Below are 17,897 nucleotides of genomic sequence, written 5' to 3'. Positions count from 1 at the left end.
GATCCACCTGCCTCAGCCTCACAGAGTCCTGGGATTACAGGGGTGAGCCATCACGCCCAGCCTAACAGGACAAACTATACTTTGGCCATCACCATAAGTCTCAGGAATCTCTTCTACCCAGCATAGAGGAAGCGGGGAGGAGAAGGAGGAGGACTCAGGGCAGTCCATGCCCACTGCCGGGACTCACTCAAGACGGGCAGGAGGACCAGGGTCCCACACAAGGGATAGCACTGAGTTCCACAGCTGGGTAGCCCATCAGCCTGAGTGACTGTGGCGTGAGGATACCTCGGGGGCCGGAGTGGAAGGCAGGGTGGAGGATCAAGGGGAGGGGCTGGGGAGCTCAGGACATGCAGGACGCCTGTCCCTGACCCAATGATGCGTCGTGTTTCCCACCCCCACCCACCCCGGCAAGGCTGCCCCCTCCTGCACCTTGACTCTGTTCTTCGTAATCTCCTCATCTGAGATTTTCCAGGGGCAGTCCCGCCGCATCTCGTTGACAGTGGCCTCGTCCTTGAAGCCATCATTCAGGCGGAAGGGTGCAATCATGTCCTCAAACCTCTTGGTGCTGGGGATGAGAGAGTGTGTGAGGCTGGCTGAGATGATGTGGGGAGTAGAAAAGTTTTGCTTTAAAGTTTTCTTTCTTGTTAAAGAGTAAATTGTAAGTGTGCTGATAACTTTAAGCCCTGTGCTATGTAGCTGTTTAACATGCCATGCTTACAGGCACGTAGTACATTCTATGCCCTTATACTTTAACCAAGATATCTGTGCTGGATGTGCTCACAGGCATGTCCCAGCTCTCCATTGCTTCTGCCTAGTTGGAAAAGTTTTAAGTTATTAGCCAATCAGGTTTTAGTTTAGATTGTGAGGTCTGGCTCCAGCCAATGGGGATCAGACAAAGCAGTAAGGACAATCCCAAATGCCTAAGAAATAAACTTGTGTGTATTCCGGTGTGGTGGTGGGCACCTATAATCCCAGCTACTTGGGAGGCTGAGGCAGGAGAATCACTTGAACCTGGGAGGTGGAGGTTGCAGTGCGCCGAGATCACACCACAGCACTCCAGTCTGCGTGGCAGAGCAAGATTCTGTCTCAAAAATAAATAAATAAATAAAAATCAGATGCTAGATGAGGTCTGTATGTTGCTCCTGCTGTCCCTGCTGCCTGGAAGATCTCCCCCGTCTCTTTTTGATCATCAAGGCCCTTCTCAAGGCTTTGCTTTTCCACCAACAGAGCCAGCCCTACTCTCCTTGGCATCCTGGTCTGTCTCTGCAGCATTGCAACTGCCTTGGCTTCCGCCAGCCTGCCGCTATGCTTGGAGGACTGGGCTGCAGATTTCTCATCTCTGCCTCTGCAGCACCAAGCACAGCTCCTAACAAATGGTTGGCGCCAGTGCATCCATCACTATTACATGGCTCCTTTCTGCTTATCTTGATTTCCTTCCCTGTCCAGGTGGGGGACATCCTTATGGCTGGGAAATGTAAGAGAAAAGTTAGGGCTAGGAGGTCAGGAGGAAACATAATTAGTGAGGAGAGTGTCCTGGAAAACCTCATGCACACTGATTGACAGAATGCAAATCCCATTTGTAAATGTCTTATTTTAAGAAGACGAAGTCACACCATTTGAAAGCAAGCAATCCCTGCTGAACGTACCATTGGTCATTGCTACAAATTCACAGAAGAGTTTGCTTAAAAATCTGCGCTCTTGCCCTCAGATGGAAGGAAGAAGGAAGCTGTTGCCCAGGTCACTCACCTTTTCCCCACTCCCAGCACCGATGTGTTAACACAACCATCAGGGGCTGCAGCCGCCTTGCCCAGTGACAGCCTCAGCCCCAGGGAGGAGACATGTCCTGGCCACAACCACTGCAGAAGTTGTGCCCTCTGACACATCTAGGAAGGACTCGGGGGAGAGCTCTTTGCTCTTAGCTTACCAAAGTGAAAGGGGGCAGCCAGCAGAGGGGTCTGCAGGCACACAACTGGCCATTCTGCCTGGAAGCCCCAACACAGAACTTACTGCTCAGCCCGAGGGTTCTGGTTGATGTCAGGGAGGATGTGGACTTCATGGAATCCCAGTCGGAACTTGCTCAGCAGAGAAATCATCCTGCAGGAAACATGGAGAGGTTTATTATTATTATTATTATTTATTATTATTATTTTGAGACAGAGTCTTGCTCTGTCTCTCAGGCTGGAATGCAGTGGTGCAATCTCAGCTCTTGTGCCCCAGCCTCCCAAGTAGCTGGGATTACAGGTGTGTACCACCATGCTTGGCTAATTTTTGTATTGTGAGTAGAGACAGGGTTTGGTCATGTTGGTCTCAGGTGATCCTCCTGCCTCAGCCTCCCGAAGTTCAGGGATTATAGGTGGGAGCCACCAGGCCCAGCCTGAGAGGTTTAAAATGTATTTATTCATTTAACTAATTTTTACCAAGCACCTACTGACTATGTAGCAGTGAGGAAAACAGAAAGCCTGCCCTCAAAGAACACGGGGGTAGGGGCAGACAGGAAACTCATAAAATGGGTTAGATGATGAGAAGTGAAACAGAAAAGTAATTGACAAGATTTTCCCAAGTATCTGGTGGCCATCTCTGTACTAGCGCACCCCAAATTTTCACATTTCTATGCATCTGCTGAGGATCTTGTTACCGTGCTGATTCTGATTCGGCTGGTCTGGAGTGGGGCCTGGGATTCTGCATGTCTAACACACTCCAGACGCAGTGCTGCTGGACCACAGACAACACTTTGAGTAGGAAAGTTCTAAGGAACAGGAGAGTTGAATAAAGGAAATTCTGGAGTGGCTGAGGAAGCAAAGATAACACACAAGAAACTTGGTACAGAACCAGGAGTAGCAAGCCAGACAGTACTGACTTTGCATCTAACAGGGAAGGTCAACGGGGAGGATTGACCTGTGGTTTGTAGCAGTCAGGGAAGACTTCACAGAGGTGGCAGTCTGGCTGGATGGTGAATGAAAGGTAAGATTGTTACAGGCCAGAGCAGGTGGGGCAGGGGAATGTCTACACTGAAATCACCCAAGGAGCCTTCAAAACAATATACCTGCTGGGCGTGGTGGCTCAGGCCTATAATCCCAGCACTTTGGGAGGCCAAGGTGGACCGATCGCCTAAGGTCAGGAGTTCAAGACCAGCCTGGCCAACATGACAAAACCCCATCTCTACTAGAAATACAAAAATTAGCCGGGCATGGTGGCATGCATCTATAATTCCAGCTACTTGGGAGGCTGAGGTAGAATTGCCTGAACTCAAGAGGCGGAGGTTACAGTGAGCTGAGATCGTGCTATTGCACTCCCGCCTGGGCAACAAAGCAGGATTCTGTCTCAAAACAAACAAACAAAAAACAATACACCTGCCTGGGCCTTCCCCCCACCCCCTTGCCCACCATTAAGTCAGAACCCCTGGGAGGGACCTGATTTGGGTAATGCCTCAGGTGATTCTGATGTGCCAGCCTGGTTAGGGACCACGGGACTGATTGGTAGGGAACAGTTAAAATGAGGGAAGGTGTCGGGGTGCAGGGGGTGGAGCAGGGCAGTGAGGAGCTGGCTGGGATGCATGGAGTGTGCTAGGAGAGAGGAAGAAATAAGAGGCAAGCCTGGAGGACGAGGTTGGGGCCGAGCAGTCAAGCCGCTGCTGGCCCCTGACCATGGGGAGTGAAATTTTGAAAGCAGAGCTGTGGGCAGATTCAAATGGTGTGCGGTGACAGTGGGGGCTGGCAGACCTGGCCAGTGCCTAGGTAAAGACAGACCTGCTCCCGGGTTATGTAGAGAGCAAAGGATGTGGCCCATCAAGGGACAAAGGGAGGCAGAGGAAGGGTTTTCATAACCTTCCCACCAAGTACATGCCGTTAGCCCAGGCTGCCATAGCCTTGAGCTAAACCAAATCTGCTAAAGTCAGCTTCCATTCAGAGCCCGGACAGGAAGCAGAGACAGCACAGCAGTCTCATGGCTTATTTACTTTTTGGAGATCACAGAGAAGTCAAATGCTGCTTTTTCCAAGCCACAGTTTCCTTAGCATTGCTGAAAAGGGGTTTTCAGGGAAGAAATTCTTAGTGGGGTGAGGACAAAGAGACGGGATTTATGGGTTTCTCTTAATTCATACTGTGGATGGCTAGAGAATGGGGCATGGGAGGCCATCCTGGCATAGGACGGGGTGGTGTAGGCCAGGTTATCCCCTCCTACCCCGACCCTGGGGCATCACAGCCAGGATGGTTGTAAAGGGCATTAGAGACCAAGCAGGGGTTCTTCTCTTCAGCTAATTAGTTGCATGACTTTGGGCAAATTGCCCCATCTGTTGGTACCCTTCAGCAGACCTCCAGCCTGTCACCTCCCACCTCACCTGACCTTGCTCAAAGCAGCAGCTGCCCAGTTCCACCTGCCGACACCTGCCAGCTCCACACCTGTGTGCCACCTGCCTTACTATTTACTTCCTTTTCTGTTTAAATCAACTCACATTCTGACTTAGTTACATTTATTTCTTTATTTTATTTATTTATTTATTTTTGAGATGGAGTTTTCCTCTGTCGCCCAGGCTGGACTGCAGTGGCACAATCTCGGCTCACTGCAACCTCTGCCTCCCAGGTTCAAGTAATTCTCCTGTCTCAGCCTCCCCAGTAGCTGGGACTGCAGGCACACACTACCACACCCAGCTAATTTTTGCATTTTTAGTAAAGACGGAGTTTCACCATATTGGTCAGGCTGGTTTTGAACGTCTGACCTCAGGTGATCCACCCACCTCCGCCTCCCAAAGTGCTGAGATTACAGGCATGAGCCACCAGCCTGGCCCAAACTGAGATACATTTCAAAGGCAGATTTTATGTCATGATTTTATTTATTTGTTCAGATTTTACTTTATTTTTATTACTATTAAAAAACAGAGACAAGATCTGTTCTATCACCATGGCTAGAGCGCAGTGGTGCAATCATAGCTCACTGCAGCCTTGATCTGGGCCAAGTGATCCTCCTGCCTCAGCCTCAAGTAAGCTAAGACTATAAGCACATGCCACCATTCACAGTTAATTTTTTATCCTTTTTACTTTTTGGTAGAGACAGGCTGTCACTATGTTGCCCAGTCTGGTCTCAAACTCCTGGCCTCAAGCCATCTCCTGCCTTGGCCTGCTGTCAAAGTGCCAGGATTTATAGGCAGAGCCACTGCACCCAGCCAATGCCACAATTTTAAACAGAAAACCGGCACCTCTTGCCAGGAAGATGTAACCAATAAAATCCATGTAGATGAACCAGGGTCACTGTTCTGGCCAGATGCCACTGCCTGCCAAGCCCATGCAACCAGCCTGCTCCTCTTGCTCAGGGAGCCAAACACAGGCTACCAAACAGAAGGACAGGCCAGGGCTACGCCAGGACCTTCTGCAAAATCAGCCCCAGAATTGGAGGAGAATTAAAAGCCACTTCTTATCAAAAGACTCAGTGGTATTTGCTGCCTCATCCCCTGGCCACTAAAGTCACCTCTTATCTCTCCAGAACCTGCATCCCATGCGTTAGGAACATTGCCTTAAAGCAAGGGCCCCTGATTCCTGGGCTGCTGACAGGTACCAGCCATGGCCTGTTAGCAACTGGGCGCATGGCAGTGAACAAAGCTTCATCTGTATTTACAGCTGCTCCCCACTGCTTGCATTACCACCTGAGCTCTGACTACTGTCAGCTCATCAGTGGCATTAGACTCTTAGAGGGCCATGAACTCTCTTGTAGGATCTAGGCTGTGTGCACTCATTATGAGAATCTAATGCCTAATGATCTGTCACTGTCTCCCATCACCTCTGGATGGGACCATCCCGTGGCAGGAAAACAAGCTCGGGGTTCCCACTGACTCTAAGTGACGGTGAGCTGTATAACTATTTCATTATATATTACCATGTAATCATAATAGAAATAAAGTGCACAATAACGTAAAGAGCTTGAATCATCCCCAAACCACTACTCTTTCCCCAGCCTGTAGAAAAACCGTCTTCCACAAAACCTGTCCCTGGTGCCAAAAAGGTTGGGGACCGCTGCGCTAAAGGATTCCAGCTCCTACTTCATTTCTCCATCCTTCATTTCCTTTTTACAAAACATTATATATATTTAAATTTTTTAATATATGTAAAATATTTATATAAAAATTTAAAATATTGGCTGGGCATGGAGGCTCATGCCTGTCATCCCAGCACTTTGGGAGGCTGAGGTGAGGGGATCACTTGAGGTTAGGAGTTCGAGATCAGCCTAGCCAACACGGCGAAACTCCAACTCTACTAAAAATACAAAAAAATTTATCTGGGCATAGTAGCACGTGCCTCTAATCCCAGCCACTAGGGAGGCTGAGGCAGGAGAATTGCTTGAACCCAGGGGCGGAGGTTGCAGCGAGCTGAGATTGCGCCACTGTAGTCCAGTCTGGGTGACAGAGGGAGACCCCATCTCAAACAAAAACAAAAACAAAAACAAAACTTAAAATATGCAGACAGAGTTTTGCCATGTCACCCAGGCTGGTCTTGAACTCCAGGACTCCTGGATCCACCCGCCTTGGCCTCCCAAAGGGCTAGGATGACAGACGTGAGCCACTGTGCCCAGCCCGTCCCCCATTTCATACAGGTTCCTCCTAGAGGAGATTTACTTTTTGTTCTTTTTTATCTTTTTTTGTTTTCAATTTTTCTTGTCTTTTTTTTAAACTTTAAATCTAAAAGATAGATCCCTTTTCTTTCTTATTTTTATGTTTCTCATTGTCCAAACCCAGAGATTTATGACTTTACAACCTAACTCCCCTCCCTGTCGTCCCAAAGCCTCTGCATTTTATTGAAGGAGGCAGGAAACCAGAACAACTTCTGGAAGGGAGAGAAGCCTGCTCCTGCTCCTGCCCACTGCAGTGGCCTGGAGAGAACTGGTCCTGGGCTTGGGACAATCTCAGAACCCACCTAGGGGTGGTGGTAGACGAGCAGGGGTGGAGGGCAACCTTAGGTGGAGCTAAGCTGGCCGTGGTCCCTGCAGCCCTGGGGCCGGCCCTCCGTACTTACGCCCTTCTCTCCTGGTCCATCCTGTTAATCTGGCCGCCCACGAACACGCGGATCCTGCATTTGCTCCACCTCTTCTTGCGGTGGAGGAGATAGGGAATGAGGAGGGTAAGACCTGGCAAGGAGAATCCCCGAGAGTCACGACGGGAGTCCACTCAGGAAAGAGCGCTCTGTGGGTTCCTGCCCCACTCTGCTATTAGCAAACCTCTTCCTCTCCTCGCCAGGCCTCAGTCAACCCATCTGTATAATGAACATGCCTGACTAAACCCAAGTTGCACATGGTACTCTGCGGGGTAGGGTTTATTTGGCTTGTGCAGTGTATTTAAATAAACAAGCTAGCAGCCGGGTGCCATGGTTAATGCCTGTAATCCCAGCACTTCGGGAGGCCAAGGCAGGCAGATCACCTGAGGTCAGGAGTTCGAGACTAGCCTGGCCAACATGGTGAAACTCATCTCTACCGAAAATATAAAAAATTAGCTGGGCTTTATGGTGTATGCCTGTAGTCCCAGCTACTCGGGAGGCTAAGGCAGGAGAATTGCTTGAACCCAGGAGGCGGAGGTTGCAGTGAGCCAAGATCGTGCCATTGCACTCCAGCCTGGGACACAAAGAATTAAAAAAAAAAAAAAAAGCTGGCATTTAATAATTGAGCAGTTTCATATAAAACTCGAGGTCACTGGCAGTTCTTGAAGGCTGAATACTTGACCAGCGTGGGGAGCCCTCATCCCTCCCTGTCGTCTCCCCACACAAGACCGTGAACCAGCTGTCATGTGTCACCTCATAATCCTCTGTGCCTCAGTTTCCTTATGTATAGAGCGGGATTAATCGTGACAGCTCCTTCCTGGGACTACATTAGGTAGGGAATTCCATGTCAGGCAGGTAGTGAGTGCTCAGCCGATTTCAGCAGTTATCAACAGAACCCATTCCACTGGAGCAAAGACATTTCTTTCTATCCATGACTCTACCAAGGGTAGGAGCAATAAAGCTGAAAGTCACTTTCTCTTTTTTTAATGGGAGAGGATATACTTCCTCGTGAAGTGAGAAATATTCCTACAGCTTTCCTGGGCACCAGCCCACCTCCCTGTTTCTATCACCTGCCTGTGCCCCTGAGGACCATCCAGGCAGAAGGTTCCAGCTCATGGCGACTTCAGCTCTTCCCTCAGTTTCCCATTTTATAGCCGAAAAACTAGAGGCCAGACGGAGGGGTCCCTCCAGGCTCCCCTGAGCTCACTGGTGGGCCCAGGAGCCCCCGTCCCCTTTGAGAGCAGGCCAGGAAGGAGAGGGAAGGAAGACCCCCGCCCCAGGCAGAGGGGCTGATCCGAGCAGGGAACTGACCTCCGTCGTCAAAGAGCCAGTAGATGTCGATGGTCTTCTTGCCCTGCTCCGACTGGAAGATGGTGCTGGCCTGCTCCTCCAGCACCAGAGCCTTGGGGTCCACTGCAGGAGGTGGGGGCGGGTCAGAGCAGAGCCAGCTGCAGCACATCTGGGCTGGCCTGGCCCAGGGCCCCACCAATGCCCCTTCTGAGGCTGAACGCAGATTCTCTGGCAGGTGGGCCAGGACCCACGGCCCAGGACACTCAGTACTGTGATGTGCCCCTGCCCCGCTCTCAGCTTCTCTCTCCCGGAATTCTGGTGAGTACTAGGAGTGGGGACAGAGCCCTCTGGGTAGGTAGGGAAGTACACTCTCCCTTCTCTTAAACACCCTCCTGTGCTCTCACAGATACCCACAGGAGCCCTCCCGCCTGCACTGCAGGCCCCCTACCTCCCAGGGTGACCGTGGGAGAGGACGAAGGAAAATCCCGCCCCACCCTGCATGGCTAGAGGGGTCTTGGCAGGAGAGGGACAAGGGCTCCAGAGCCTGCTGGGTGGACCTCTGATGCCCTGACCCTGAATTCTCCACTCCTGGCAATCTTTTTTTTTCTGAGACAGGGTCTCACTTTGTCGCCCAGGCCAGCATGTCGTGGTGCGGTCATAGCTCACTGCAGCCTGGAACTCCTGCCTCAGACTCCCACAGTGCTGGGATTACAGACACCAGCCACTGCGCCCGGCTGCTGGCAATCTTTAACACAGCCAAGGCCTTCCAGTTCCCAACCCCCGTTACTCAGGCTGTCATGATAAAAAAACCACCTGTCCTCCACCGAGTTCCCCAGTGGCCCGCCCCTAGCTGCCCCACAGGGCAGGAGTGCCTTGAGCTGTGAGGGGAACACTGACACACGCCAGAGACTGACGGCCTGGCACCTCTGGCACTGGCTTCCTTCCTGTCCTCCGCTGGGTCAAACACGGGGTTAACTGCAAAAGAAGGGCAGCATGGTTCATAGGCTCTCCTCGTCTGAGGGCACAGTGGGTTCCTCCTGGACAGGGCTCCCTTGATGCTAGGAAGAAAGTGCCGACACCCCACCTGGCCTCCATGAGCCCACTGCACCCGGCCCTGGCCCCCCTCTGACCTGCCTCCTGCCCGGCCCCTCACACTCCAGCTGCGCCTGGCCTCCTCCTGCCCCTCACATAGGCCAAGTTCATCCCCACCTTGGGCTGTTCCGGCTTTTGACAGGGATGCTGAGTGGGCAGGGCATGTACTCACTGTGTGCCTGCATCATCCTGGACATGTTGAGCCCCTCCCGCATCCTCATGACACACACGCCATAGTTAAAATCAAAGGCATCGCTGGAAAGAGAGGAGGTGAGGTCCAGCTTCTCCCCCAGCTCCCACCCAGGAGATGACCTGGTACCCAGGAGACCGGGTGTCTAGAGTTGCCTCTGCCTCCTACCATACCCTTTTTGTTCTTTGGGCCTCAGTTTCCCCATCTGTATAATGTACAGGCAGAATTGGAGAGTACCCTGGAACTCTTCCAGCTCTACAGACTGTGACACTGTGGACCTACAGATCCGGTTCTCGGGGAAACCAAGTCAGCCCTGTCCTCCTGATACATTTGGATAATCCCCCACGAGTCTGCCCATGGAGGTGGGGATGGTCATTATTACAGATGCAAAAACTGAGTTTTGGAGAGGAACCTGCCCGTGATCACACAGCTAGGAAATGAGTAGCTGGGATTAGAATCATATGGCTGACACTGGAGGCCAGAGGACAGGCATGCTCATGAGAAGAGCTTCACTCATGTACTAGCCTGTCTACAGAGATGTCTGGAGGCCAGAGGCAGTGGCTCACCCCTGTAATCCCAGCACTTTGGGAGATCAAGGTGAAAGGATCACCTGAGGTCAGGAGTTAGAGACCAGCCTGGCCAACATGGTAAAACCCCGTTTCTACTAAAAAGTACAAAAATTAGGCCGGGCACGGTGGCTCAAGCCTGTAATCCCAGCACTTTGGGAGGCCAAGGCGGGTGGATCACGAGGTCAAGAGATCAAGACCATCCTGGTCAACATGGTGAAACCCCGTCTCTATTAAAAATACAAAAAACATTGGCTGGGCATGGCAGCGCGTGCCTGTAATCCCAGCTACTCGGGAGGCTGAGGCAGGAGAATTGCCTGAACCCAGGAGGCAGAGGTTGCAGTGAGCCGAGATCGCCCTGTTGCACTCCAGCCTGGGTAACAAGAGCGAAACTCTGTCTCAAAACAAAAAAAAAAAAGTACAAAAATTAGCTGGGCGTGGTGGAGCACGCCTGTAGTGCCAGCTACTCAGGAGGCTGAGGCAGGAGAATTACTTGAACCTGGGAGGCGGAGGTTGTGGTGTGAGCCGAGATTACGCTGTTGCACTTCAGCCTGGGCGACAGAATGAGACTCTGTCTCAAAAATAAAAATAAAATAATAAAATAAAATAAATTGCAAAAGCTGGGCACGGTGGCTCATGCCTGTAATCCCAGCACTTTGGGAGGCTAAGGCGGGTGGATCACCTGAGGTCAGGAGTTTGAAACCAGCCTGGCCAACATGGCAAAACCCCATTTCTACTAAAAACACAAAAATGAGCTGGGCGTGGTGGAGTACACCTGTAATCCAGCTACTCTGGAGGCTGAGGAAGGAGAATTGCTTCAACCCAGGAGGTGGAGGCTGTAGTGAGCTAAGATTTCGCCACCACACTCCAGCCTGGGTGACAGAGCAAGACTCCATTTCAATAAGTAAATAAAATAATTAAATAAAGACGTCTGGAAGACTCTTGTTCCAAAGGTGTATGAACTGCCTGATTGACACAGTGCCCAAGAGCCCACCCACCACTGGGGTTTGGGCCAATGGGCTGCGTACTGCCCTCTCTGGGCTCCTTAAATCACATTATCTCTGGGACAAGGACCTTTCAGGCCCCGCTTTTTGAAGTTTTGGAATGTTGGAATGTTGGAGGGTGGCTGGAGACCAGGTATTCTACCAACTGCTGCTGTAATTCTGTTAGCAGCAGCCGAGAGGATTGCTCCGAGTCCGACAGCTGCTTAACAGCATATCTGGAAGCGGGTCCCAAGGGCCCGCCCGACCCTCAGCCTCATGCTGTTCACTGACACCACACACGACGACATCAACACAGAAAAGCCACACATCAGGCAGGCATTCTCTGGACCTCACACAGCACAAGCTGAAGAAGACTTTGGAGTCAGCCCGGACATCCCAGGGAGTTTGGTCCTCAGGGCTTGGTTTCACTTCCCTGTTCAGTGTCACCCGGGCTGGAGTGCAGTGGCACGATCTCAGCTCACTGCAACATCTGCCTCCCAGGTTCAAGCGATTCTCCTGCCTCAGCTTCCCGAGTAGCTGAGATTATAGGTGTGTGCCACCACACCCGGCTAATTTTTTGTATTTTTAGTAGAGTCGGGGGTTTCACTATGTTGGTCAGGCTGGTCTCGAACTCCTGACTTTGTGATCCACCTGCCTTGGCATCCCAAAGTGCTGGGATTACAGGTGTGAGCCACCATGCCCGGCCAGCCTCAGAGCTCGAGCTGGCTACCTGTGTACCTTCTGAAGCCCACAGGGAGGCATAAGGTTTTCACCGAAAAACTCACATTTGCAGTTACTCTGAAAAATTAAAAGATCTGGCAATATTGGGTTCACATTTCTGCCTGGGCACTAGAGCGTATTCTGCTTGTGCTACAGCCAAGTAGCAGCCACTCTCCCTGGGGTTACCACAGTCTCCACTGCTCCCTATCATCCCACGCCCAGCCCACTGCACTTTTGGTGCTGCCTGCCTGATCCCTGCCGGCTCTGGCGTCCCTGACTCATACGTCAGAGAAGGGCATTTTCAGCCTCAGCCTGTTTCTTCTTCAGCTTTGAACAAATAGATTGAACTTCTTTCTCAAAGCCAGGGTCTTGCTCTTTCACCTAGGCTGAGTGCAGTGGTGCGATCATCACTCACTGCAGCCTCCAACTCCTGGGCTCAAGTGGGCTTCCTGCCTCAGCCTCCCAAGTGGCTGGGACTACAGATGCCAGACACGCTGCCCAGCAGGACTCAACATTTCAAGCACCCACTACTTCCTCTCCACTGCTCAAGGCCCAATGGCCCGAATTAACAGACCCCAAGCTCCTTCCCCTCCCCCAACTCACTGGAGGATGCCAATGTAGTCTTCCACTGTGGCTGGGTGAGCCAACTGCCAGTTCTTCTTGAACCCGACCACCAGAATATTGGGCTTCATTCTCCCGAGACCTGCGGCCTGCCAGGGGACAGAGGTGAGATGACCCGTCAGAGGGGCAGTTAGTGATCAGGCCTTAGGTCCGGAAAGGGCTGTGCCCTATGACTAGGGTGGGGCTCTGTCTCAGCCCCAGCCACCCTCCCATCCAAGCTTTGGGGGGTCAGGAGATGCATCCCCCTATTTGGGGTCCTGTCTGCCTGGACACACCCAGAAGAAAGGTGAAACTGCAGACAAAGCTGCCCGCCATGGCTTCTCAATCCTTGGCCGAGGACTATAGTGTCCCATGGTTGCAGCTGATCCCAGCTCCTACTTCTCTAACAAATTAATTTCCCATAAGAGACTTGAGTTTGGATGCCACGCTTGGCGTATTACCGGGTCATCTAATCCACACATCATTTACGTTTCTCTCTCTTTTTTTTTCCTTTTTTTTTTTTGAGACAGAGTGCCGTCATGTCACCCAGGCTGGAGTGCCGTGGCACGATCTCTACTAAAAATACAAAAAAATTAGGCAGGTGCGGTGGCGTGTGCCTGTAATCCCAGCTATACAGAAGGCTGAGGCAGGAGAATCGCTTGAACCCAGGAGGCGAAGATTGCAGTGAGCTGAGATCACACCATTGCACTCCAGCCTGGGCAACAAGAGCAAACAAGTCTCAAAAAAAAAAAAAAAAAGTCAGGGCTTTTTCTGCAGCAAAAGGGGCTTAAGCAAAGGGGTGTGCAGGACTTTCTGCCTTCCAGCTTGTCTCCCCGAGCCATAAGTCTTGTAGGGGAGCCCCCAGCCCACGGCACCTGCATGAGAATCTGGGCACCGCTTCGGAGGTCCTCGGCAATGACGTCGGAGTAGAAGGCCTTGATCTTCCTCTTGTTCAGCCACTTGGTGTGCCCGCTGGCGATGAGCCGGAGCTCAGGCATCCTCTGCTTGGGGGGTCCCTGTGGGTGGAAGGGGCAGGGGACACTGCCAGCTGCCTTCACCCTCCGGCCTGAGATTCAGCCCCTCTCCTGTCCTGGAGGCTGCCCCAGGGGCTCAGCAGCATCCATGGTGCCCCTTTCCTTTGATCATTTAAGGGAAGGACAAGGAGTGTGGAGAAAGAGGGGAAGAAGGGAGAGGTAGGGAGCAGGAAAGAGGCAGAGCAGCTGGGGGAGAAGCCAGCAAGAGAGACCAGGAAGGGGAGAGAACAGGTCCGTGGGGGGCCTGGCTGGGCGCCCCTTGCTCTGTATCCCCTCAGCCACCACCCCGTGGGTGGACATCACACCCAGACGGCTCCCCCAGGAGTACTGCCCTACGCCCCTCCTGGGGTCACTCACGATGAGCACATGGCCACAGATCATCAGGCTGAGGTTCTGGGTGAAGGTGCCCACAAAGTCCACCAGCGCTGGGCGGAAGTTTGGGGGCCCTGTGAGCACCAGGCACTGGGGGCTGCGGAGGGAAGAGAAAAGGACAGGAGCCATCAGGAGAGAGCCCACAGGTGGCTGGGTGCAAAAGGCACCACCCAGGCTCCCTGAACAGCGATGTGGCCACCAACATGACCCTAGGTGCTTGGGGCCTCAACTTCCTGCCTATAAATCCAGGGTGACTTTTAGGGCCCTTCCCACTCTTTTGGTGGCCTCCAAAAGGACTAGTCTCCCTGGTCCTTCCTGCTCAGGCCACCGAACACTCCCCGCACTGCTTCTCCCCTGCCCGGCCTAGCCTAGCACGGAGATGGGAAGAACAAAGCCTGGGAGTGAGGAAGCCTGTCACTTACAAACTCACCAGTTACCCAGGCAGGTGACTCAGCCTCTGCGTCAAGAGGCAGCAGAGGGCAGTGGTCAAGGGCCACGACCTGAGTCAACTGGAGCCAGACTTAATCGGCCATTCACCAGCTGTGTGACCTGGGGCCAATGACTTAACCTCTCCGTGCCTCAGTGTCCTTGTCCATGACTGGGTTAGTAATTTCCTGGACCTCAGCCGGTTGTCCTAAGGCTGTGTGAGGTACTTTGCAAGTGCCTGCCTCATAGTAAGCATGACATAAACAGATATTGTCAATAATTACTAGAATCTGGTGGGAAGGGGATGGCAGGTGCATAATTCTCCTCGACAAAGAGGGGAATCAGCTTTGAAGGGTACTCAGGAGAGGTTCACACCATCCACCCCCAGGATACTGTGAGGGGAACTGCAACACCAATTGCCTCCACAACAGAGATGCTTCCACTGTGGAAACTGAGGCACGGAGAGGTCCCTTGACTGGCCTGGTCCCCATCATGATATGTCCACCCCTGTCTCATGGCGGCTGGGTGGCTCCTCCACCTCTGTTCCCTCTCTGAGTGGGGGCCGCGCACACCGTGGGTCTGTCCAGGGCAGGTGACAGGTCTAGGCTTGGAAACTCCCAGGGTGGGGTCATCACCAGCCCCCGGGTCTTAGGTGGGTCCCAGCAGCTCTGCTCACCGGTAGTTCTTGATGTGGTCTTCTACCTCGTTGAGGCCCACTGAGTAGCTCAGGGCCAGGTTGTAGGAGCCGGCCTGTACCGAGGAGCCCCAATTTACCTCTGGGGGAGCAAGGGAGCAGTGGGTTAAGAGCAGTGTTAGGAATCACCAGAAGAAACCAGACACACATGGAGGGATGGGGGCAATGTCAGTCCTCTCTAGGCACCCAGCATCCGTGGGAGCAGGGCCACCTGGGGTGGGCAGCCTGCAGGGTGGAGGCCTGCGGACCATGTGGCTGCACACTGAAAAGTGACACATCGAGGCCGGGCGCAGTGACTCATGCCTGTAATCCTGGTACTTTGGAAGGCCGAGGTGAGTGGCTCACCGAGGTCAGGAGTTCGAGACCAGCCTGGCCAACATGGTAAAACCCCATCTCTACTAAAAATTCAGAAGTTACCCAGGTGTGGTGGCGGGCACCTATAATCTCAGCTACTCGGGAGGCTGAGGCAGGAGTTCCTCGTATTGCTTGAACCCGGGAGGTGGGGGTTGCAGTGAGCCGAGATTGTGCCACTGCAGTCCAGCCTGGGCAACAGAGTGAGAATCTGCCTCCCAACCCCCCACAAAAAAAGTTATACATCAAACTACACACAGTATCCTGCTTTGCCAAATCTTTGCAATGGCCTAGACGCCCAGGTTGAGACTTAGAATCCCAGGCCTTCTCAGAGTCCTGCTTCCTGCCCTCAGGTCACTGCCACCCCAGGGTCCCTGCCTGCAGCCAAGTAGAGCCCCTGCCCAGAGTCCAAGCTTTGTCTGCCTGCAACCACACAGCAGCCCTCGGCCACCCGAGGCCTAGGTGTGCATAGTAGCCAGCCAGCCCCTCCTGGGGGACAGCCCTAGGGAAGAGGCAGGGGCGGCCTCTGGAAGCTCACTCAGGGTCCTTTGGGCAGGGATTCCAAGGTCCTGAGTGCCCAGGGGTGGCTTAGAAGTTGGGGCATGGGACCTGAGTGGGGACATCCCTTGGGGCTCCTTGCCACATGGGGAGGGACGAGGGCGGGGGCCAGAGAGGGGCCCTAGATAGCACAGAGCCTGACTCAGAGCCCTCTAGTGGGGGCAGAGGGCAGTACCGCCTGGGTGGCTACCCTGGGGGAGGAGGGCCGCGGCCCCGCAGCTGGGACGCACACCTGGCTTCTTGTAGATCACATAGAGCAGGAGGAAGAGCACCACGCCGATGGCGATGAGGGCTGCCCACCAGGTGAGAAGGAACATGATGACCACGGAGATGACAGCCCCGAACAGCGCCGCCCACTTGTTGTAGTATTGGAATGAGGGTCTCCACCCTGGGCCGAGAGCACCAGTCAGTGGGCAGTCCTGGCACTCTGGAGCCTCTTTCTAGGCCAGAGCTGCTGGGCAGGGCCTGGCAGTAATGCCAGCAGTGCCCAGAGCCAGGGTCACAACATGTACCCACCAGCCATGAGTACCACCCACTCCTCCTCCCGGGGCTGGGTCTGCAGGCTCTGAGGCAAACCACACACCCATCTTGGCTGGCATTTCACCATGTGCCCCGGCTGTGCCAAGGAGTGGGTGTCCGGCTCTGGCCAAATACAGCCACAGGACACCCCATGCCAGCAACAGCACCAGCTCCCATGGTGCCAAGGGGGTGAGATGGAGGTGGAAGGGCTTGATTCTGCCTGGCTCCTCACCAGCAGGCCAGGCTAGGGCTGCCACGAGTGATAGCCGCCTCATGGCTCAACTCCAGGGCCATCATGCACGCTGGGGTCTATGTGAAAGGTGGCCTGGTAAAAGGCAATGGCAATTTGGAACTAGTTAGAAAAAGTCTTCCTCAAGACTTTATTGCCATCTGCCAGAAGTTTTCCATCATACATATGCAAATGTGTGAAATAATATGATATGAATCGTGCCTTCTAGAGTTGTGCAGTGTGCAACCTGTAGCACTGTACGTGACAGCCCTAGCTGTGACTTTGGGCAATTCTTTCTCTAAGGAATCAGACTCCTGATTCCTGTAAAACTGGGGAAGGAAAAGACTGGAAAACCCCTACAGATGGTAAACAACATCTGAATTCATGTAAAGTGTACACTGTCAGAGCCACTATTATTACTATTTGAGATGGAGTCTTGCTCTGTTGCCCAGGCTAGAGTGCAATGGCATGATCTTGGCTCACTGCAACCTCCTGTTCCCGGGTTCAAGTGATTCTCCTGCCTCAGCCTCCTGAATAGCTGGGATTACAGGCATCCGCCACCACACCCAGCTAATTTTTGTGTTTTTGTAGAGACAGGGTTGCACCATGTTGGCCAGGCTGGTCACAGACTTCTGACCTCAAGTGATCACCCACCTCGGCCTCCCAAAGTGCTAGGATTACAGGTGTGAGCCACCGCGCCCGGCCGAGAGCCGCTGTTACTAGACTAATGTTCCCTCTCATTGGTTTTAATTTGAGAGGTGATCTTGGGCTGCTGACCTCCACCCATGCCTCCCACTCCCACCCCAGGCTCCACTACCCCCCAGCCCCTGGGTGCCTCCTCCTGAAGTGAGGTGAAGGGTTTGCTTACCAGGCGAGTTGGTGATGGAGGCATGGAAGCAGCTGAAGTTGATGAGGGCATAGGAGCAGAGGAAGAAGTTGGAAATGATGGGGGCTATGGTGTTGAGCTCAGCTTCAGGGACCCAGGGAGAGAGAGGACAGCCTGTTGGGCAACTCCGCCGAGGAGTGGCTTGGCACCCTCCTTCCCAGAGTAGGGGACCCCAGACAGGTCACGAAGGCTCAGACAGTCTCAACCTTCTCATCTGTGAAATGGGTCTATCCTTTTGAGAAGCTCAAAGGGATGGTGCAAACTGTAAGTGCCCAGGTTTTAAGACACTGGTGGGGGCAGTGTGAGAGTAGACCCCCTCAGGCTATGGGATGATCAAGAGTAGTGGCTGTCACACTGTTTCGACCACAATT

General features: G+C 53.1%; 1 protein-coding gene across 7 annotated transcripts in view; it reads right to left on the bottom strand.

The window, feature by feature from the left end:
• SLC12A3 (solute carrier family 12 member 3) overlaps positions 1 to 17,897 on the bottom strand; it is a 45,412-nt gene that overhangs the window by 10,343 nt on the left and 17,172 nt on the right. For 2 of the 7 annotated variants that reach the window (XM_032283938.1, XM_032283940.1), the window contains exons 13-25: positions 17,509 to 17,610; positions 16,125 to 16,280; positions 14,966 to 15,065; positions 13,849 to 13,960; positions 13,333 to 13,473; positions 12,461 to 12,567; positions 9,571 to 9,653; positions 9,204 to 9,281; positions 8,328 to 8,429; positions 6,999 to 7,110; positions 2,636 to 2,746; positions 2,008 to 2,094; positions 430 to 565 (exon numbers count right to left, since the gene is read on the bottom strand). In XM_032283938.1, coding sequence (XP_032139829.1) covers positions 430 to 565; positions 2,008 to 2,094; positions 2,636 to 2,746; positions 6,999 to 7,110; positions 8,328 to 8,429; positions 9,204 to 9,281; positions 9,571 to 9,653; positions 12,461 to 12,567; positions 13,333 to 13,473; positions 13,849 to 13,960; positions 14,966 to 15,065; positions 16,125 to 16,280; positions 17,509 to 17,610 — 1,427 coding nt within the window. The remainder of the gene's footprint in view (positions 1 to 429; positions 566 to 2,007; positions 2,095 to 2,635; positions 2,747 to 6,998; positions 7,111 to 8,327; positions 8,430 to 9,203; positions 9,282 to 9,570; positions 9,654 to 12,460; positions 12,568 to 13,332; positions 13,474 to 13,848; positions 13,961 to 14,965; positions 15,066 to 16,124; positions 16,281 to 17,508; positions 17,611 to 17,897) is intronic. The other 5 variants (XM_032283944.1, XM_032283945.1, XM_032283942.1 and 2 more) reach the window with 3 other exon arrangements.

The sequence above is a fragment of the Sapajus apella genome, unplaced genomic scaffold, assembly GCF_009761245.1.
Source record: "Sapajus apella isolate SASKATOON/1434 unplaced genomic scaffold, GSC_monkey_1.0 scaffold15, whole genome shotgun sequence".
NCBI classification, from domain to species: Eukaryota; Metazoa; Chordata; class Mammalia; order Primates; family Cebidae; genus Sapajus; species Sapajus apella.
Note: the sequence above shows the minus strand (reverse complement) of the source record. Positions and strands in the feature narration are given on the sequence as shown.